The sequence below is a fragment of the Cricetulus griseus genome, chromosome 6 (assembly GCF_003668045.3).
Source record: "Cricetulus griseus strain 17A/GY chromosome 6, alternate assembly CriGri-PICRH-1.0, whole genome shotgun sequence".
NCBI lineage: Eukaryota > Metazoa > Chordata > Mammalia > Rodentia > Cricetidae > Cricetulus > Cricetulus griseus.
This window is the reverse complement of record NC_048599.1, coordinates 67,352,306-67,375,542: the sequence shown is the minus strand read 5'-3', so window position 1 is coordinate 67,375,542 and position 23,237 is coordinate 67,352,306. Positions and strand designations below refer to the sequence as shown.

Below are 23,237 nucleotides of genomic sequence, written 5' to 3'. Positions count from 1 at the left end.
TCCTTGAAGAACTTCAGGCAAGGGGCTAAAGAGATGGCTCAGTGGTTAAGATCACTATCTGCTCTTCCAGTGAATCTGGTTTTGATTCTCAGAACCCACTTGGCAACTCACAACTGTCTGTAATTCTGCCATCATACCTGATGCCCTCTTTTGACATCCATGGGTGCCTAACATGCTTTTGCTACACATACATGCATTCAGGGAAATCCTCATGCACATAAAATAAAAATAAATCTTTAAAAACTTACAGGCAACATAGAACATAAAATTTAGCCATTGAAATTTTTCCATTTTCCTAAGTCAAATTAGGAAAAGTAGAATCCAATTGAAGGGCATCGAATCAGTTCTCAGACTTTATTGTTTGAAGAGATTCCTTGACTTGGAGTCTCATATAGTCTATGCTGGCCTCGAACTATGTAGTTGAGAATTACCTTGTGTCTCTGATCCTGTCCTTCCTCCACATTCCTCCATACAGGTGGGAATACAAGCATGTCCCAGCTTGGCAGGTTTGTGCAATGCTGGACAGAATGTAGGCTTTTTTGCATGCTAGGAAAGCACTCTAGCAACCAAGCAATGTTCTCAGCTCCAGGCTAACATTTTTTAAATATGAAAATTCAGCCAAACATACTTTATGATTTTAGCATTTTGTTTGCCTCTTCTGTTTAGTAATTTCTATTACTGGCCACACTGAGTCTCATGAAGAACTAACACAAGCTATTCTTATTTTAAGATATCGCTGTATCCAGTGCAATGATATTGTAAACTTTGAATTTCCTAAGACACTATAGCAGTGGTTGTCAATATCCTTAATGCTGAGACCATTTAATACAATTCCTCATATTGTGGGTACCCCCACCCAAGAAGTTATTTTTGTTGCTACTTCATAACTTTAACTTTACTACTGTTATGAAATGTAATGTAAATATCTGTGTTTTTGGATGGCATTAGGTTACCCTCAAGACAGGGACATTTGATCTCCAAAGGAGTTGTGACCCAAAGGGTTGAGAACTGTTGCAAATATATTGTGACGTTTGTTGGGCACCAAATAGAGGTTGGTATATTAAGTGCTTACTTTAGGCCAAATACTGTTCTGAAGGTCTTTTCATATACTATTTGATTTAGTTTCAAAACAATACTGTAAAATGTTTAGTTACCTTTACAATAATATATTAACTTATAAATGATGACATTTCTATAGGTTATTTATGACAGAAACCAGAATTTTAATATAAACCTGCTACAGGGGAAAACCCTTATCACTTACTTCAGTGTTAGGGAACTTCCATATTAAGCGGAATGGTGTGCTTGGGTTAGTGAGGTTCCCATCATGGTTTTATTGCCTAATAGTGCCATAATCTACCTAGGTAAAATACTTAGGTATTTTACATCACATACCCTCAACCATATTCTTTATTGATTATAGCACAGCCACTATTTCAACTTCAATGAATTAAAATTAAATCTGAATAAAATGTACTCAAGAGAGTGGAAAACTTCCTTCCTAGATCTGAGAATGGGACATTTAGTGTCTGATCAGTGGAGTCATTTTCACAGTCAGAATTCAAAATAACATCTCCACAAAGACCGCGTTTTCTTAAATAGTTTGAAGCATACAGTTCTGTTTGTCTTATATTTACAACATTTAAATAGTTACTTAGCAGCCTATATATAAGAACATATATTAATAAAAATATTTTCTTGTTGTTTCAAGCTCAGTGATCTTTGAAATAGTAGTATCTAACTTGACAAGGTTGTTCCCTTGCATTTTCTTACAAGGAAGGATTATACAGAAAATAGAATTTAATGGCACTAGTTTAAATCCATAAGCCATTCAAAACAAACATTTTATAATAAGAAATATATTGCCATCTCAATATTATGTCTCTGTATTTTTTCTGTTTAGTAATGAAGATCCATAGAATAACTCAAAATGTGCTTAATAATTCAAATGACTGTTACTTTCTTTCAGATTTCTCATACTAAAACCAATACCAAAGAAGGCTATCATGTTGACCTTTACCAAAATTGCATTTATTTCAAGTCTGTTAATTTTGTTACCATTTGGGAGACCTGAGAAACAAAATCCAGGAAGAAAAGCAACAGAGTATACCATAGAAGATTTGAAAACAATGGGAAACAAATCCATTCCTTTGAAAAGGAGCACAAATTTAACTTTGGGAAATGAAAGTAGTAACATCTCCAAACCCATGCTGACAAATACCTCTCTTTTGGATCTAACAAGAACCTATGAACCAATAAATTCCACAAGTAATTGGAAAGCAGCTAGCTCTACTATGCTTCCAAGACCCACCTCCGCTTATTCTGCCCCTCCCTTGGCTCACCACTTTGTTTCCAAGTCGCCTTTGAACTCATCTACAGCAGATGTGAATCCTTTACAGGTCTCAGAACATTCCAATCCTATACATCCCACAACATCAGAGACATTTACTTGGTCTCTGGACAATGAAACCATGAAAACTCCTGACAATATTTCCAGTACAGTCAGCCTCCTCCCTCTGCCTCCAATGACTACACCTATAACCCCTTTGACAATTGAACCTACTGGATGGCTTGCCACAAACAATGATGACTTCGCTGGTTTTACACCATATCAAGAAAAAACAACTTTACAGACTACCTTAAAATCCACCAATAATTCAAAACTTTTTTCGGATTCATCAGACCCCCAAAAAGGTACATAAAAATATATTTAATTTTTTAGGTATGTAAGGCTGAATTTCTAGAGAAGTCTAGAGTGCCATTCTAGGGAAATGCAGGCAATTACAGTGATGTGGGGAGGAAACAGCAGCTGTTATGAAGAGGTTCTAGGACATGATAGTCATTAGCAGGTGGGAGCATGAAGAAAGAGTGGAACAAAGGTGATGATGGTAAGAGAAAATGCTACCTGAGGCATCAGGTAACAATTTCCATTACTCTTTGGAGACAATCTGAACTTCAGGTGCTTTCAGGAATATTCTACACATGAGCTTTAAAATATATGCATGTGAGCTTTGAAACACTGAACAAAATGAGTGATTCTATAGATTAGCTGACTCCACACGGTGACTACAGGACAATAACAGAATAGTGACATTCCAAGAATTACTTAGACAAGCTTACCACAAGGAAAACATCCTTATCTTTTAGTTTAACATCTAATAAGAATCACATAAATATAATCTTTTGAACCACAACACTGCTACATAGATATTTATATGATTCCCTTAGAGACTGTGCCAAATTTAAAAACATAAAGTAGGAAAGATGTTAGAGAATGTATAATGAATTCATTATACCTAATTTCCTCCAGGGCTAGCTGTATGCTTGGATTCCTGAAGTGATGTTACAATTTAGTAAGAACTTCTTTTCTTTAAATTAACTAGATACCTTCTGATGGACTTTCTTAGATGCTAAATTCATTATAATTTATAAACACATAATTGGATTGGCATTTCTAAGCTGTTGTATGCATATGAGAAATGTTTTAACTTCTAAAATCTAGGATTTTAATAAAAACATGATAGCAATATATATAATGTGTATACATATGCTTTCATTTTTAATTTTATAATGTTTCATGTTATAACTTTATCATATCCTATCATTCATGGACACTCTTGAATCCATTAAAGAGATTTTTAAATTTTCTTTATCTGTCTAAACTCAGTCAGTATGTATTGTGAATACTGAATACTGACCCATAACACAGCTCTTTTATCAGAATTGTTAAATTTGCTTCTTTTTTTATAGAAACAATCTAATTTTGTATTCCAAATGAGTTAATTTTCTTAGGAGCAGAATTGAGTATGTAACCTAAGAATAGCCTCATTTGGTATCTAGAAGTGCATTTGGTAACTAGAGACTAGAGGGCAGTAGTACTTTAATAGCTACTTAATTTTCAATTCAGTTATTCTACTAAAGGATAAAATACAGTACAATTTTAGTTTCTTGATACCTGAGCTGAGGTATAAGCAGGCATTGCAAACATCTTGCTTTTGTATTTTGCTTGTTTTATTTGCCTGGTTTGTAAATATTTTATACCAAGGTAGATTGCTTTTCCTTTTACTATCATTTATTTGGAATTTTGTGGATGTGTTTTCTATTATTCACACATTGTTTGATATGTTTACGTATATATATACACACACATACATATATACACATATACATATGTGCATAACACATATATGTGTGTATATACACATGTATATATTTATACATATATTCATACATATATAAACTGATTATACAAAGTTAAAGTTGATTTGAAGTATAAATTTCCTCATAGATTTAGGGTTTATAAAAAGCTTAATTAATACAATAATAATTACTGAAATTAGATCTTTGAAATACGGTATTTCAGCATTGTGATAATAAGTAATAAGATGATTATAAATCACAAACTTGGAAGTATCTCAAAGAAAGTAAAAATGTAGATGTAAGATTTATAATGAATTATTTTTGCCACTATATCAAAAACACTAAGTGCACATTAAAGTACACACACAGAGACACACTGTCACCATTATCTAATTGTTACGATATATCAAATCTTTATCTATTATCTCTGCATCTGTATTTTTGCTTGCTGAATAATTATTTTTCTATTTCTGAACTGTAACTTTTCTTTTTTTCAGGGAACAAGAATACAGGAATAATATTTGGAGCCATTTTAGGGGGAATTCTGGGTGCTTCCTTGTTTAGTCTTGTTGGCTATTTATTGTGTGGACAACGGAAAACCGATTCATTTTCCCATCGGCGACTTTATGATGACAGAAATGAACCAGGTAAAAACTATTTTCAGACCATCACTCGTGCAAAGTGGTTTTAGTTACGTGACAATGCACTACCTATGAAGAAGTCAGGGAGTTGTATGACAGAGACAAACAAGGTTCATTTGGAACCATCTCCTTCACCAAAATCCCAATAATTAGTAATAATAAACATAATAATAATTGTCATTATCTTTTTGTAACATTTAAAAAACACTTGGATTTTTTGCTCATTGTATCAAAACTGGTTTTAAATAGTGTTTCCAGAATCCAAACGTATTACTGAAGACTGTGATATGAAATTCTAAAAATTTGCATGTAAATGGAACTAGAAAAAAAAATCATCCCCAGTGAGGTATACTGAAAAACAATTATAAGTTCCTTGATCAACCATCATCAGAAAAGAATCCTCTTGCGGCATATGGGAATAAATAGAGACCCATAGGCAGACATTGTGCAGACAATGAGACATTTTGGAACACTCAGCCATAGTGGGATGTCTCTATCAAACCCTTCCCCTCAAGGCTAAGGGAGCCCCATGGAAGAAGTCATGGGAAGTAAGAGTCAGAGAGGATAGAGACCCCCAAACTATGCCCTCTATATCAACATGATCAGAACTCATATGAACTCACAGAGACTGGGGCAGCATGCATGGGGTCTGCATGTGTCTGCACTAGGCCCTGTGTACATTTTATGGCTTCCAGTTTAGTGTTTTTATGAGATTCCTGAGTGTGAGAATGAGTAGGTCTCTTGTTATTATGCCTTATCTTGGGCTCTTTTCTTTCTGTTTGTTTTGTCTAATAACAACATGTTAGTCTTTATTTTATCTTATTATATTATATTTTATTATTATCACTTAATAAGTTCTGCTCTCAAATAATAATAATAATAATAATTAATAGAAAAAGCAGAAAAGAGAAATGTGTCTCTGAAACACAGTATATGAAAGATTAATATGTACAGAAATAAAGACATTGTATGTTAATTAAGAGCTTTCCCACCCTTGTAATGTTTTTTAAAGCCAACCAGGCTCTATATATAATTTGATGGTTGAAATATTTGCTGCCTAAGCATAACAACCAGAGTTCAGATCTTTAGAACCCATGGAAACTTTTGATAAGTGAGCCTGCAGTTTCAGCACTTATAAGGTAGAGATGGGATTTCCTTAACAAGGTGACTAATGAGCCTAGTCTTACTGAGAAGATCTGCATTCAGCTGAGAGACCATGTCTCCATGTATGAGGTGCAGATCCTTTGAGGAAATTCCTGACATCTGCTTCCAGTCTCAACATGCATACATGTACACATGTGAACATGAATAAGCACAACACACACACACACACACACACACACACACACACACACACACACATGCATGAACACATGTACACGAGATTTAAAGGCAGCAATAATATCTGTAATTAATATAAAGAGATATACTAAATAAAACAGAGTGTTTGATATATATTATTTAAACAAAAGATAAATGAAATCACTACAGACCTTTGACTCTCATGCTTTAAGAGAAGGTCTGTTTTCTTGTATATACAAGGATTTCTGCCCCTATTGCAAATAGTTACCTGACTTTAAAATGAGTCCACTGGTGAAGTCTCCTTGAATTCTCCTGAGTTCAGTTCATCATTGATATATTACAGACATTAAAAATCAAATCCATTAACTGAAAATTGAGGAGAATTCTGTTTGTGGGTTTCTACTAATCCATATAAGAAAGTGACATGTCTCAAAGTTCAGGAGAGGACTTTTAAGTTTCAAACTACATGTGTTTTTTAATAGGAATCCTGTCTTGTGTACATAATATAAAATTTTTATTCTGTCAGGTTTTACATTCTAAGTAGTTGTGACTGATGCCTAGAGGAGCAGCAAGTCAACCAAGAGACCTGTTTTTTGATCTTCTCCATACAGTTTAGGAGTTCCCAGGAGGCTAGTTTGTAAGCAGATGGCTTAATGAATAGTCAGGCAACATAATACTTATAGGAATAATTAGATCATTAATCTAATTAGTAATTAGTCCCTGCTTGTAGCACTTGAAGATGCCCAGTACGTAACATGTTTTCTCTGGAAAGTGTACTCAAGCTCATTAAGAAGATATTTCACTTTGCTATAAATGAAACAAAAATTTCCTGATTCATCTATCAGAGTGTCTTGAGTGATACTTGGATCTATCAGATCAGAAGGAAGCATACTTTCATAAATTTCTTTCTCCCTTTCACAGGGTTGACTATCAAGGTATTATGATAATCAGCAAATAATGATGTTTTATTAAACGTCCTTACTTAAAAATCATTTTTGTACCATAGATTGAAACCACAAAATTAAAGTCATTTAGGTATATTTATATTTTCATGTATAAGGTATTGGTGTGCTTTGTTGATATGCCTTTCTTATTTTCTTAATTTTGTGTCCAATTTTGAATTTTAGAAATGCCACTGTTCTCTTATTCAAAGAAATTAATGTGGCATGCAAAAGTAATGACTGAGAAGTCCACATAGAAGATGTATCTGTTCATCACCTAGAACACTTCCTACAGTCTGATAATGTAATCAGGTGGCTGAGCACTCATCATTGAGACTATCGACATAAAGTATTCTGTTGATTTTGCTATTTTTTTTTCAGTTCTGCGATTAGACAATGCACCAGAACCTTATGATGTCAATTTTGGAAATTCTAGTTATTACAACTCAGCTGTGAGTGATTCATCCATGCCAGAAGGTGGAGAAAGTGTGCATGATGGCATTCCCATGGATGATATACCTCCACTTCGAACCTCAATATAAAACTAGGAGAAGAATGGCTGCAGAAGGCAAGAGTTCATCCCCATCTTGACCTTTTAGTAAATTTACCTTTCAAGAGGTTCTTGGAGATCATTGCTATGCCCCTGCACAGGGAGAGCTGAAAAAGCAAGAGCTGTCTGTGCAGCAGAAACAGAGCAGATCCATCACCTAAAAGCTCTCTTTCCTTACAGTCTTCAGCTGGCTGAAGTGTGCATTATATAATCATACTTTGTGTTTTGGTTTGTTTCTCTGGGAAGCCTTTGTGGAATAAGGCAAAATTAATACACATCACCATGGTAGCACTGACTGATAACTTAATAATAACCATTCTTCACACAAAATCTGGGGACCAAAACTATATTTTCTTTCAATATTTTCTGTTTAAACAAGAAACTGGAGTTAACTCTTCACTACTCTTGTCTGTAATCCAGGATCACAAAACAAGCATTTTCTTGGGGAATAATTTGGATGGTAATTTTTTGTTTGTTTATTTCAAAGCCAGCAATATGATATGGTAGAGTTTTGATCCTGAGAAATTAAGACAATAATAATGAAAACCTTGTCACATTGTAATACATTTCAGTTTTCTACAAGAGCGCGCACACACAGTTGACAATGAGTGCATTCATCAGGGCCAGCAAGAAAACTGACTCTAGCAAGGAAAATGATACTCTCCCTAAAAGTTCTCAAAGTCCTTACAGCAATTCCAACTTGCACATCAGGTAAACATCAGGTTTCAGTTTAATTAGACGCCTTAGAATTTCAACAAGAAACATGAAGAAAAGGCTAAAGAATATACTTATACATAATTAGTATGATTTTTACTTGATGGCTGGAAACAGAATTTGCATCACATTACATTTATGTTCCATCATATATGAATCAGTCCATCCCTCTAAAGGTATGAAGCACAGGGTAAAACAAGTAAACTGGACAGGGGTGGTACAAGTCTTTAATCCCAGAATTTGGGAGACAGGCAGGTGGATTTCTGTGAGTTCAAGGCCAGCCTGGTCTATAAAGCTACACAGAGAAACCCTGTCTGGAAAAACGAAGAAACGAAAAACAAAACAAAAAACCAAGTAAAATCATCAAGCAAACTCATTGCCCTTGCTTGTACCAGTAATAATACAAGAGACTTAATTTTGGTTTTAGTTTGTTTTTGATCAATACCCATGTTTGATACTCTAACTCTCAGAGATTAAAGGATTAAATAAGAGTTAAACCCCAATGAGGAAATGTATGAAGAGGGAAAACAAACAGGTACCATCTTAGAGATGTCATTGTTGAATCAATACATGGTGTGAGTGGCACTTCCATGTGGTGTGTGTGTGTGTGTGTGTGTGTGTGTGTGTGTGTGTACGCACACATGCATGCTTAAGTGTACACATGTGTATATAGTACAGAAATATAGTTAGAAAGTCAGAGTTGAAAAATGAGTAATAGAAGGAAATACTTACCCCATATTGCCATAAAAATAGCAAAGAAGACTGTTCCTCCATTATCAAACAAATATGTTACCTTAATAGAAAAAATAGAAACATTAATAATACTAATTAATGATTATACTAAACTAGAAGATATTGTTTGCATTAGGTAGCGTAATTTCTCCCCAGATTCTATCACAGCATTGTATAGTCTATTAATCTTTTGACCTGGGATCTTCATTTGTCCTCCAATAGTTTATGTAATTTCTTCATGAGAAGAGATGAGAAAACAACAGATTTTTCTTCTCTCTTCCCCCTGATTCCTTTGTACCCCAACTTCATTCTAGCTTTTACATGTTTCTAGATCCCCAAGAATGCCATTTTACACCATAGACAAACAATTAATACTGTGAAATGCAAAATGTTAGGGTGTAAGTTAAAGAATTATAAGTTTTGCTTTCTGTCAACAAAAGTTTCCAGAATGGGGAAGTTATAAAACAAAGAAAAGAGATAGTGACCAAACTTCTTCAATTAAATGCTGTCATGGTACTGCTCCTTTCATGTCTTCCAAAATGTGCCATGGGTCCAGTAGTGAATTACTTCATGTAAAGAGTTTCATCTTATGTTGTTTTAAGAAGTTTTTTTTCATAAACATCAAGCACATTTTTAATTAGCTATTACCTGATATAAAACTTGATAAAGGATGTAAAGTTATTCAATGTTATAGAATATAATTTTCAGAATTTCAAGGACTGATTGATTTGAATAAAATTCAGATGTAATGAAATACAATTTGCTGGTGTTTATTTTAATTTGCATAACACATTTCCCAAAATTAGTGAAGTTAAACATTTTACATGTAAATAAATACCACAGAATAACAGCAGTCCTCTGAATATCTATGCGGGATGCGTTGCAGAATACTTCAGAACTTCAGATTGTGCTAAACCCTGTTTGATAAAATTTCATAAATAAGTCTGTCACAATAAGAGATTAACAATAGTAGCCAAAGATAGGATGGAGCAAATATTACAATATACAGTAAATCAGTTGTGAATGTGGACTTCTTCACATGTACAAAAGTCTTAATAATACTGTCCTCACTCTTCTTGTAGGATTGATGTGAGATGGTTTCTACATGTTCAAATGAAGGGAGGCGAGTGAAGGAGGCATTGTGAGGTTGCACAAGTCGACCTTGCAAGAGTTACTTGACCACAGACACTCTGATAGTAAAAACATAGCTCTTTTACCCAAGGGCTTCTGTATAGCTAGCAGATGGGTAGTGTATACTACAAGATATGCAAAGAGATGATTCATGTGCCAGGTAGAATAGAATGGGATGGAGTCCAAAACCTATGAATAATTTAATACTGGATTTTTATTTCATATTTTCAAAGTTCAGTTTCCAGGGGTAAAGAAAATCACAGAAAATGAAACTGCCAATAAGGAAAGCCATTGTATAGAGGGAAATGACAGTATTATCTCCCAAAGAAGATAAAGCAAATTATGGATTAAATGACAGTCTTATAAGAGAAGTTGGGATAGAATGGTAATCCCCTTGTTTAGTCTGTAGTCAAGAGGGTTCCTAATGAGGACATTACAATAATACTGATGTATATTTCAATTGTAGCCTTTCAAAAACATTATGAATGATGCTTAGCTTGGTGACATAAGGCTTGTCTAGAATACACAGGAAAGGGTCTTATCCTGAAGCACAGCACAGAAAAGAAACACCAAAGAGAAGCCTTGGGGACTGGGTATAAGTACAAAACATTCTTTGTGGTTCTAAAATTTTATTTTAGTTAAGGCTGGAGATTTCTAAAAATATTATGTGTTGCTTTCCAGAATAATCATTATGGATAGCAGAGACAAGTATCATAGAAAAATTCCCCCACAGAGCTCATAAAATTACATACAGTGGGGGAAAGCTAGCCTCTTTGTTTCCAGGGGCACCCAGCAGAGAGACCTGAGCTGAATAGCTGTCAGATTCCCTCTTTAAACAAACAGTACAGGAACAGCCTCTCAGAGTGCCACAGAGACTTTACATATGAGGATTAAAGGTCATCAAGAAATAAGGGTTCCTCCTGCTTCAGAAACAGTCATGCTTTTATAAAACTGGAAGTAAAAGGCCATAGTTAACAACAACAACAACAAAAAAAAAAACCCACATGCTTCGTGGATACGATTGCTTATAGTTTATGCAGTGTTCATTTTTAAAGTGGTTTCCATTATCTCTTTAAAAATTCACTAATAAACTTTTAGGCATGTTTGAGCTCAAACTTGGTAATTATCAATTTAGAAACATAATAGTCAATTAATGTGGGTGCAGGTACTTTTTTATAATGTATATTTTAAGTGTTGATTATATACATGTAACAGGAACTAAAACTAAAATGAGAACCAAGGAAGACTTCAAAATGTGCAAGAGTGTAATGATGTCAAAATAATTTTGTTAGATTTACAACTTGTTTACACATTAAAGGTACCATGATATTGGAGATCACAGAGATGAGCAATTAGCTTATGTCTATAATCCAGTTACTAATTACTTTATGATGCTGACAGAAAACCTATTGAGTTAAAATGGGGAATACAGAGAGAGGGAAACTGAACACACTGTGGTTAGTTCAAGATTATATCTGAGGTAATTGGAAGAAAAAATATGGGCTTTGACCTTTCTAACAGGAAAGAACATTTACTACTTCAAAGAAAATATCGATTAATCCCAGCACTTGGGAGGCAGAGGTAGAGGCAGGCGGATCTCTGTGAGTTCGAGGCCAGCCTGGTCTCCAGAGCGAGTGCCAGGATAGGCTCCAAAGCTACACAGAGAAAACCTGTCTCGAAAAACCAAAAGAAAAAGAAGAAAGAAAGAAAGAAAATATTGAATGAAATTTTCAAAAAATACTTCAGACTTTTCTAAAAACAATGGATGTTTGCTCTTCCTAAGAATACACATTTTCAATGACTTGTTTTATTAAAAAAAATAGCTTGCTTTGGTGACTAAACAGATGTATGAACAACCATTTAATTTTTAAATCGTTGGTGAACAGAGGGTAATGTGAGGGGGCGTTGTACTGGCCTAACCATACAAATTCTCCATGGTGGTTGATGTCTGATTTCACCTTGAAAGCTGAGCATGGTTAGCAATTGATGAATCCTAATATTGTTTAAGGACATCTCACAATGGATGTCCATTACACAATGTAGTACTACTCATCAGGTAAAACAAAACAAAACAACAACAAAAGAAAACTCCAATGGAATCTTGAAATTTGCAGGCAAATGGATGGAACTAGAAGAAACCATTCTGAGCAATGTAAACCAGTCCCAAAAGGCAAACATGGTATGCATTCACTCAAATGGATTTTACACGTAGAGAAAAGGATTACCAGCCTATAATCCATACCACCAGAGAAGCTAGGCAACAAGGATGACTCTAAAAGAGACATACATGGTCCCCAGGAGAAAGGGAAAGGGACAGGATCTCCTGAGCAAATTGGAAGCATGGGGGGAGAGGGAACTAGGAAAATGAGAAGGGGAGAAGAGGAGGAGTGAGGAGGACATAAGGGAGCAGGAAGGTTGTGTAAGGGAAGAATAGAGGAGAGCAAAATAAGATATACCATCAAAGAGGGAGCCAGTACAGGTTTAAAGTGAAATCAGGCACTAGGGAAATGTACAGAGATCTACAAGGATGATACCAACTAACCATCTAAGCAACAGTGGAGAGGCTACCCTAAATGCCCTCCCCTGATAATGAGATTGAGGACTAACTCTTATATACCATCCCAGAGCCTTCATCCAGCAGCTGATGGAAGTAGAAGCATAGTATATACTATAGTTTAAACAATTTGGATAATGGTTGTTCAGCCGTTTTTTCAAAAGGTCATTATGTACATATTTTGGCTACTTACTTTTAAGGGAACTGGTGAAAATGTAGTCTGGCTGTAATGTTTAGAGTTGGGGCCTTTGAGAAGTGATTAGGATTATACAAGTCATCAGAGAAGTCCAGTTCTTATGAAAGAATTGTTAATTTTTTGAAAATAAGAGTAACCAAACACAATCTCACCCTGAATGCCTCACCTTGTGACTTTCCTCTGCATTACATTGGGGCTCTGTCAGCAAGAAAACCTTTACTAGATGATACCCTGGAATATGGTACCTTATTAATAATGAACTAAAATAAACCTCTTTTCTTATATAGGTGACTTGCCTCAGGCAAATGATTGCAGTAAGATAAACTGGACTAATTCAGAAGTTAACAATAAAGCTACCGACTATTCTATTTCTAGATATTGACCAAAGAAAAATCTCAATTGTCAGTCTTAAGACTGGGAAATGAGTACTTTTAGAAGCTGCAAATAAAATGGGAAATGCATAATGTAAGCAAATAACAAACACTGATATAGAGAAAATGAAATAGTATTCAGCAACAAGGAGAACTTTCTGTTGACAAATGCCCCATTGTAAGATGAATTTCAAAACTGTAGTGTGTAAGAGAAGTCACAAAAATTCATACCATTTAATGCCATACACATAGGAGTCAAGAAACAAGCATACTTATTGTTAATGACACATTGCCATTGGTTACCTAAGCAGAGGGGGGAGAAGGGGTATGCATGGGAGAGCCAGAGAAGGATGAGAGTGTAAGAGGGTGTAGAAACTTTTGAAAGTGACAGACATGTTCATTATCTTCACTGTCATGATGTGCTTCACAGGTACATGTGCATTAACAAAATTTGCTGATTTTACTTTTCAAATGGGTCTAGTCTAACTTACTACATATTAATTATTTTCCAATAAAACTTTTTGAAAATAAAAACTGTGAAAACTGGTGTTCTTTACATTTGTATGAACACTGTGTTCACCTAGGAACATTTAGAAATTTTGGAATGTGATGGCACCTAGAGTTTAACCTAGAGATTCCTATTTAATGGCTCTGGAATGAGGTTGCTCTTCTCTAGTTTAATAGTCCTTCAGGTAATTCTGATAGACAGCAGTGTGGGACTTTGGGAAATGACATTTCATTGCCTCTGTGTAGCTAGAAGTATTTTAACTTAATAAATTCATGAAAGATAGAAATTGAATCATTGCCATGGAAATAATTGCTCTCATAAAATGAATCAGATGCAATGTCAAGTTGAGGTTTGTGTCTAAGGTGTCAGTTACCAGTTATAATAACACAAGAAGAAGAAGAAGATTAAAATAAAATATATTCTCTTCTTAATTGCCACAGACTGATTTTCTTTTTCAGTTGCAAATGACAATGATGATTAATGAAAATTTTGGAGATAATTAATTTTTGCAGAGAGAGTATTTACTGGGGATCTTTTTACTATCTAAGTCTTAGAAACACTGGAGCTCAGAGCAGGGACAGCACAGGCCCACACTCACCTTGGCATAAATGCAGCTGTCATTGAGTCTCTGCAAGGAGCAATTCTTGTCACACAGAGGGCACATGAAGACTTCAGTGGCTTTACAAATTTCTTGGCTTAAAAATCAAAGGAGAAACTGTGAGCAACTGCCTTAGCCCCTGCAGAACACATTACTGGGAGCATCAATGCAGATAGGGACTTGAGGATATTGGAAACAATCAGGTTACAGTTAGATGATGTCTTTCGTGTAAATATTTTATGATATTTGTGATAGAGAGCTTCTTGTTTGTTTCTTTAATTGCAGAAAACTCTGACAAGTAATATAATAACAACAAGTCATACATTAACTTGTATCATACCTTATTTTAATATAAAGACATTTTGATCCATGATCTCTCATGGCATACATAATTATCTTAGGCAGTAGTCTCTGAAGTATTCACCAACCTTACCATTTTAGAATGAACTAATCTAGAGCCATACCTGACTGCTCTGACTTCTCAAATATAGTGATCCGATAATCCATAACATAAACTTCAGTTCATATTCTTATGCAGAATGTTCTCTAATTAATGTGTGTGTGTGTGTGTGTGTGTGTGTGTGTGTGTGTGTGTATGGTTTCTTGGCAACTCTGTCATGATAGCATAGCATTGTCTCCATGTAAATATATTTTCAAGGAGGACGTAATTTTATGAAGGTATCACTTCCACTTTATGCCTGCCTCCTTTAAATATTGCAGTTTATATTATAGACAGCTTTGTGATAAGAGTGAGGAATCCTTAGCAATTTCCTAAAAGCTTTATTTCCTCAGAGTTCACAAATTTTAGGATGTATCATGCCTTTATCTGACACCCATGGTCATTCCCCCACTTTGCAATACCCTAGTAAAATGTTTCTGAAATAATATTAGCTTTAAAATATTGAAAAGAATTTAACAGATTTAGAAAAATATTTTGAAATGTAACTGTTAAATTTAATTGGCAAAGTTTGCAGCATGATTTGATGCTTTTAAAAAATGTATTGAGTAAACAGCAAAAAAAAATGTGTACTTAAATGTGAGATTTTAGCCTCAATTCAAAGTGAGAATAAATAGTACACAATGATATGATGTAGCAATGTTGATTCAGGCAAAAGAGTAACTGATTCCCCTTAACTGCAGAGTTTTCACCTAAGGTAATGCCAATTATCTGTGCTTGGCACAGGAACCATAAACATATAAAGGTCATGATCAAGGTCACAGAGCTAAGAAGGGTACCTCAGGAACATGAAGAATTTACTGATTATAGATCTAGTGTCTCAATAATTAATAATTATAACATAATTGCAACAGAATCAAGTTCATTTTGAATTCAGAAGAATCTGTCCATCCTGAATGATGGATTAATGATGATATGATGCATGCCACACTATTCTTTCATTTTCATTTTTCCAGTAATTAGGATGTTTACCTGCAGTAGGAGGAAATGGTAAATACACACATTTTAACACTAAAAAGCAAGAGAACACAGTATCTCCTCTTAGCAACCCTACAAATTTCAGAAACAGGAAAAATTTACATACATCTTGAAGAAAATTTTAATTAAAATGGATAAATAATAGCTCCTTTGTATCACACAGTGTATCCTACATTGGATTCTCACACAAAGGGAAAGTTTAGGCTTCTGTTCTGCACCATATTTTTTACTTTGCCAGGAAAGAAAGCCTTTATTGTCAAGACACCATGTCCAGAATTAAAAAAAAAAAATTACAAGGCGCCTTTTGTTGTTGTTGTCATAATAATAAAATTCAATTTCCGTCATTTGCTCAAATCTTAATTTGATACCTTTTTTTAAAAAAATAAACATTTTGTTCATTTGTTTCATTGGACTGGTCTCATCTACACAGGCAGGTTTCAGCTTCCTATATACCCAGAAACTGGCCTTGAATTTCCTATCCTGCTACTTGTACCTCTCAAGTCCTGGGATTATAGATGTGTGTCATCATTCTCTGTGGAACAATTTATTTTTTTTTAATTCTTATATTTCATTTATTTATTTATTTATTGTGTGTGTGTGTGTGTGTGTGTGTGTGTGTGTGTGTGTGTGTGTGTGTGTGTGTGTGTGTGTGTACTCATGCATGCCAAAGGGTGCTTTTGGCAGTCAGAGGACACCTTGTAGGAGTTAGTTCTCTCCTTCCTAGAGTGGATTCCAGGCACGCAACTCAGTTATTTAGGCTTGACGCCTTTACACACCAAACCATCTCGCCAGAGATGAGAAATAATCATTTTTTTCTTGGACAATTTTCTCCCCTCTGAAACAGAGGATCTGCATATCACTAATTTATTTGACTTTTCACACAGAGGGAAGGAAAATTTCCATCATGAATGTGTCATTTCTTTTCCACAGCTTGGCAATACACTGCCACTGAAATTGTGGTTTTCTTTATTTTTGTCTCTAAAAGGAGCAATGTGCAGTCATGCTTGCATAGCACTGTCTCCAAGTAAATACATTTTCAAGGAGGACGTAATTTTATGAAGGTATCACTTCCACTTTATGCCTGCCTCCTTTAAATATTCTAGTTTATATTATAGATAGCTTTGTGATAAGAGTGAGGAATCCTTAGTGTTTGGATCTACCAGTCTAGTACTGTAAAACTCCTAGTATAGTGGTTCTCAACCTGTGGCTTGCAAGGCCTTTGGCAAACCTGTATCTCAAAATTATTTATATTATTCAGTAGCAAAAATACAGTTATGGAGTAGCAACAAAATATTTTTTTATGTTTGGGGGTCACCAAAACTTGAGGAACGGTATTAAAGGGGTGCAGCATTAGGAAGATTGAGAACCACTGTTAGTGATTCAACTGACATGATAAGCAGAGGGCAGGGTGTTCATCACCAGCTGGGTGATAAACACATTGTAGCATACAGGTGAACCCAGACAAAGGGAACACAGCTTGGACATGGCAGCATGAACAAAGCATCCATTTTAGAATCAGATGTAAACATCAAACAACCGTAAATCAAGACCACCAATCAATGAAGACTGAATTTTATTCTTTTTATTGAGGGTTTGGGGAGGTTGCTAGGGATTGAACCCAGGGCATTAGTCACATAAAGTGAGTGTTCTCCCACTGAGATTTTTCTCCAGCCTGAACTGCTAGAACATTTTATAGTAACACTGAAAATACGTATTGCTAAGGATGAGGAGATACTGAAACTTTTGTACATTAGCAAGACTCTCAAATGCTATGTTGTTATGGGAAACTGTAAAAGTGCTTCAAAAAGTATTTTTTAAAATGTTCTCATATGATACCATATGAGATATCATATCATTTCTAGATACATTACAAAACGAAATAAAATCAGGATTTTCAAAGAGGTGGTGGAACCAGTGCTTAGAAGTTATGTTTACTGAAAAGCATTCAATCCTCAGTTTATATGGTAACCAAAAGCTGCATGCAAAGTTCGAATTTCCACCTTCATTCTGTGTCTGTTCTTGTTAGAAGGCACAGAGTTAGACTACATTCTTTAATCTTTTTTCTTCAATTACCTTGAATCTCAGGCAGGACAAAGCTTCACAGGACAAACATCCCTTCACTTATGGGTGAGGGTGAGTTTGTGCCCTCAGAGAGGAACCCTTTAACAACTTAGAGTATGACCTCTTAATGCAACAATGGTGGCTCACTGATGGATGTGCCCTTGGCCATAACACTTTACTTATGTGCACTGTACCACTTGCTAGACCTCATGTCAGTCCTGTGAAGATAAACTTGGTGTTACTGGATCTATTTATCCATTCCTCATCCTACCAAGACTATCTTATCTTTCCCCATTACTGTGTCTTTAATTGGTGAATTGAAGAAGGATGGGCAGGCCTCCCTGATGGGGATGCCAGAGCCCAGGCTTTGACCCTAACACTTCAGAATGCTCCTGTGTTGTGTCATATTTTGATAGCATTTTGAAAATAAAGTTTGTATTGAATCAGAGGGCAAAGTTAGCTACCAACTGACCCATATTAACCATAGAGGTTTTAGAGGATTGAGGACATATAGAGAGACAGGATGTAGTAAGGCAAGGCTTAGAAAGGATCTCTTCCATTTTGAAGGAAGAAACAGAAGAGGTAGGAAGTCACTGGTGGCTGCTCCACTGCTTCTCTGATCTTTAAGTTTCTTACCCTGATATCTGACTTCCGATTTTTTGTTTATAAAGAATAATTAGATAAACACATTACTCCTGTGCTCCCATCTTCTCTGAATAATTTTTAAAATGTGTCAACGATATTTAAACAAATGTCTATGTATCAACTAATTGATTAAAAAATACTGTATATATGCTTACTGCAATATTACTTGGCCTGAGAGAAATTCTGTCAACATGACAATATGGATAAATGCAGAATATGTTTTAGATAGTGAAATAAACCAATTGCAGAACAAACACTGAATTATTTCACTTATTCAATGTATCTAGCATACATGTATGAAAGCAATCTAAATGAAAGCATCAGTCATGGGGAGATAGAGGCCCAACTGGACAACTCTTGTCACCAAATGAGGCTTCCAGTGTTGAGATTGTATTGTTGGCCAAAGCAGTCCCATTGGAACCCTGAAACAACCTAGGCTGTTGCCAAGACAATAGATTGTTCTTCCTAAACTGGCAATAAGTCTTGTGCCATTGCTGAATACAACCCCTACAAAACTAACTGAAGATGCAGACATGGAACTGGTGCCTACATAGAGATTCCACCTCTACGTTCCAGCATCTTTAGTACAGAAAGGTGCTCTGCATGCCATCAAAGGAGAAAGGTAAACACCAAGCCAGCTACAAAGCCTTTGACACACAATGGTGTCCTGTCTGCAAGATATGCTAGTGAAATATTGACACAAAACTTGTGGTAGTTATCAGCCAATATCAGATTTTACATAAGGCCCACTCTGTGAGATGGTATGCATATATGACCATGATTGAATGATCAAGAACCTGAGACTATATGGCCCAAGGACAAAATACTCATGTTCTAAAAAGAAAATAAAAAGTAACAATAAAATGACTCCCAATGTCATTCTGCTATATTCATAGATCAATGTCTTGCTGAGCCATCATCACAGAGGTTTCTACTGCAGCAGATGGGAACAAATACAGAGACCCACAGCCAGGCATTATGCAGAGAGACCTAAGATAATATCACCAAATCTCTCCCCTCAGGGCTCTGAGAACCCAGAAGAAAGAGGAGAAGCAGGACTGTAAGAGTTAGAGGGAAGATGGAGGTCACCAAGAAACAAGTCTTTCCAGATCAACAGGATAAATCTTGTGACTTGGGCTCTTTTCCTTTTTCCTCCTTTTTTTGTTTGTTTTGTTTCATCCAATGTATTAGTATTTGTTCTATCTTTATTATATTAAAATGTATTAATGTAGAGAGTGTGTGGTCCAGAAAGAACTGGGAGGAATTGTGGGAGGGAAAACCACATTGAATCAGAAAAAAAATCCAGTTTTAATAAGTGGCAAAAATGAAAACCAAAACACAAACAGAAAAGTAATGTGACTGCATTTTGGTTGTCAATTTCTTGTATATCCACAATAAACAGACTCCTATCTCCAGCTTTTTATTATTTCACTACTTTGTAACAAACAAGAAGGAGCTTAGCAAGATAGTAAGATGAATCAACACAAAACAAAACAGCCTCCTCCCTGCCTGCCCACCAAGATAACAGCCAAGACCCAACCATGTCTGGCACCTTGGATGGAAACTTTCAGTCTCAAAATTTTGAAAGTCAAGATATTCAGTGATTCTTATCTTGGTTTAGAATAGAAAGTCTGACAAGATCTTAATTACAGTGTGACTGCAGTGGTAAAAGCACATTACTGAAGAGTTTGTTAATGCCTTTTAAAATACTCCTTGTACTAAAGGTTAAAGAATACCTATACAACAAACAAACAAACAAACAAAACCTTCAATGGTACAAAATCAATAGAGACAGTAAGTTTCTTACTTTTTGTGCATTTTCATGTTTGTTTTGATGGAGGCAGGTTCTGTATCTCATAGTAAAACTACATGACGTGTTGAAATTATGAGAATGTTCTCTGTGGATCCAACCTGACCAGTAACTATTGAGAGGTCATTTCCTCAGATTTATTTTTTATTGAAAGTAGGTTATTTTCTCATAGAATATATCCTTTCCCCCCACTCCCTTCTAGCTCCTTCCCACTCCCCCTCCCTTCAGACTCACTCCCTTTCTCTCTGTTATTAGAAAAGAACTTGCTTCTATTTGTTCATACATTGCAAAAGAACAGTCATTTCCCCAGGACACTTTAACTGTAAATCCCAGCCTGTCCTTTGAGCCAAGAGATCCCTTACTGAATAGTACATAGGAATCCCCACCCCCTGCCTCCAAAAAAGCAGAGAAGGAGGGATGTCTTAAGGCAGAGGTTTGTACAGGATAATGTTTCCCCTCAGCATCAGAGTGATTTTGTAAAACCCTGAAAGAAACCTGTGATTGGATCATATGGTTTTGGTTTACAGTGCTTGTTTTGAAAAACAAGGGAATTTAGAAATTTCAAATCAAAGAGTTTGGTTATATACAACTCCAATGCAATGCAGATATTTTTCCAGACCAAAATACTACACATATTATAATATTTTAGAATATACCAGGAGAAATACCAGGAATCTAGTATCTATGATACTATATATAATTTTATATCAGCAATAGTTGTTAATATGTACTTCCTAGTAGCCAGGTCATTACAAAACTTTCGACAAAAGGAGAACACAATGCTAAGTTTCGGTAAGAGTTTTAAAGATTTGTTTAAAGATTTTTATGTGTATGTATATGATCCTGAGGGTATGCATATGTACCATGTTTGTGTAGGTGTGTTTATAGGCCAGAAGAAGGTGACAGATTCATTGGAGCTGGAGTAATGTGTGGTTCAACTAAAACCAGGTCCTTGGCAAAGACAAGGCTCTTAACTGCTGAGCCCCACCAGGGAATTTTTTGTGTTTTGAACTTGATTATATAGAATTAAATTCAATGTTACACTTGTGTTGAAAAATAATGCTTTATTTGTAAGAATAATTCTTTCCTATTTCTAACATTATGTCACTCTATTTTAAAAGTATAATCACATTTTTGATATATGATTGACTTTTGTTTAATCAGTTTGCTGATATTTTTAGATTATGTAATATATACTGAAAATAATAAATTTTAAAAAGAGACAAGAACGATTGGGATATATTCAAAAGAATTTGTATATAAAACTATAAAATGACATTTTAACAGCAATTCTGTTATACTAAAAACAAAACAAAACTCACATACACAGCAGTACTATTATTTATCTCCACCATCCATAGGCATTTGTAATTTCAGAAAGCAGAACAAATGCTTTGGACAAGTCTCTTCATAGCTTACCTTACTTGACTTTCATTCATTGTAACTAATCCATAGAAGAAAACACACAGACCAACAACAGCTGCAGGAATCAGCATTCCAGTATACCATCCCAGCCAGGCAAAGTATAAACCAATCTTCTCACCAAAGTATAGCCTGCACAAGAAAGCCAACCTTCAGTTTGCATGAATACAATATAAATGACCCAACAATCTCAAATAGCACAACTAGTGAAAAATTCAGATGGAAACTGAGGCCTCTAGCTTACATACTTGTCAGCAATACTAGGGTATGTGACTCTCCTGGCTGTTAGTGACTGTCATAATGACCATGATGTGTTTTGCTAAACTTTCAACAGTACCTATTTCTGATCCGACTTTTTGTTTGTTTGTTTGTTTGTTTTTGAGACAGGGTTTCTCTGTGGCTTTAGATCTTCCTAATAGTATACATTTTTAGTCTCTAACAGAGCTGTTTTCTTGAAAAGAAAAAGAAAAGGAAAAAGAAAAAGAAAAAGAAAAAGAAAAAGAAAAAGAAAAAGAAAAAGAAAAAGAAAAAATTCTGTTGGTCATCTGATTGGATTCACAGTTCAGGGTAGATGTGTCTCCACTTGAACCCCTGGCCATATGTGCCTATGTTATAGTCTGCACAGTTACATCTCATCTTCCATCGATCTCTTTGTTTGTCTGGAGCACATTTCCTTCAATTATCACTTGCCTCTAACTAAAACCTGTAACTGGTATTTGCTCTTTCTTCATGTTGTTTCTTTCAGGGGCCATTCTCTCTAACCCATGTTAGGTATTTTGCTCTTGTTCCTATGCTGCTCTAACCCATGCCCTAATTAGTGTGATCAGTCATGACGCCTTAGCATAACTCTCCTTTATATATCAATTCCGTGTTACCTCCAAAACATTTAAGCTTCTTGAAGGCAGAGCAGCTCATTCCTTCACGAGCAGCCACTATTAAAAAAGTAAAAGAATCTAAAGGAATTAATACACTTTATTAGTCTTCAGTTGATATGGAAGTGGCAGATTAATGAGGCAGTTCTAAGATCTACTCAATTGTTCTTCCTTTACCCACTCCAATGTTGGCTTTTTATAGTTCCATAATTTATAAAGGGTTGATAGCAATAATTTTACATTCCCTGATTTCCTTACTACTGTGAGGTTTCCATTTTCTAAAACCTGTTATATAACACACCCCTGCCCGAAGCTACACTGTTCAAGATTGATGCTTCACAGTGATTGAAGCTGGGAAGAAAATTCAATTATTAGTTCTCATTAACAGGCTTCACTTTCTGCTTGTGAGCAATGGGTTATCTTTAAAGTAATGGGGATGGTAGTTGCAGGGACCTGTCTGCTCATAACACACTAATATATTAATCTGCATTTTGTTGAAGTTAATATAAGCAATACTATTAGGTTAAAATAAAGGAGATGGAGAAGCTAGCTGCATGCAAAGAAAAATGGCCCAAAATGACCTTGCCCTAGAACACTGGTATTTACAATTATTA

General features: G+C 35.3%; 2 protein-coding genes across 2 annotated transcripts in view; one reads left to right on the top strand and one right to left on the bottom strand.

The window, feature by feature from the left end:
• Nucleotides 1–23,237, bottom strand: part of Ano3 (anoctamin 3) — a 321,996-nt gene that overhangs the window by 63,561 nt on the left and 235,198 nt on the right. Inside the window, exons 13-15 of the mRNA XM_027422285.2 lie at nucleotides 21,749–21,883; nucleotides 14,379–14,475; nucleotides 9,021–9,081 (exon numbers count right to left, since the gene is read on the bottom strand). Coding sequence (XP_027278086.2) covers nucleotides 9,021–9,081; nucleotides 14,379–14,475; nucleotides 21,749–21,883 — 293 coding nt within the window. The remainder of the gene's footprint in view (nucleotides 1–9,020; nucleotides 9,082–14,378; nucleotides 14,476–21,748; nucleotides 21,884–23,237) is intronic.
• On the top strand, nucleotides 2,007–7,566 carry Muc15 (mucin 15, cell surface associated). Its single transcript, XM_027422286.2, has 3 exons — nucleotides 2,007–2,694; nucleotides 4,638–4,787; nucleotides 7,406–7,566. The coding sequence occupies exons 1-3, from the start codon at nucleotides 2,007–2,009 to the stop codon at nucleotides 7,564–7,566; spliced, it is 999 nt and encodes a 332-aa protein (XP_027278087.1).

Excerpts from the sequence above, each read along its gene's own strand:
- Muc15 (XM_027422286.2), top strand. The coding sequence starts at position 2,007 with ATGTTGACCTTTACCAAAATTGCATTTATTTCAAGTCTGTTAATTTTG. Across the intron at positions 2,695-4,637 it reads TTCATCAGACCCCCAAAAAG|GGAACAAGAATACAGGAATA; the intron begins GTACATAAAAAT and ends TCTTTTTTTCAG. Across the intron at positions 4,788-7,405 it reads TGATGACAGAAATGAACCAG|TTCTGCGATTAGACAATGCA; the intron begins GTAAAAACTATT and ends TTTTTTTTTCAG.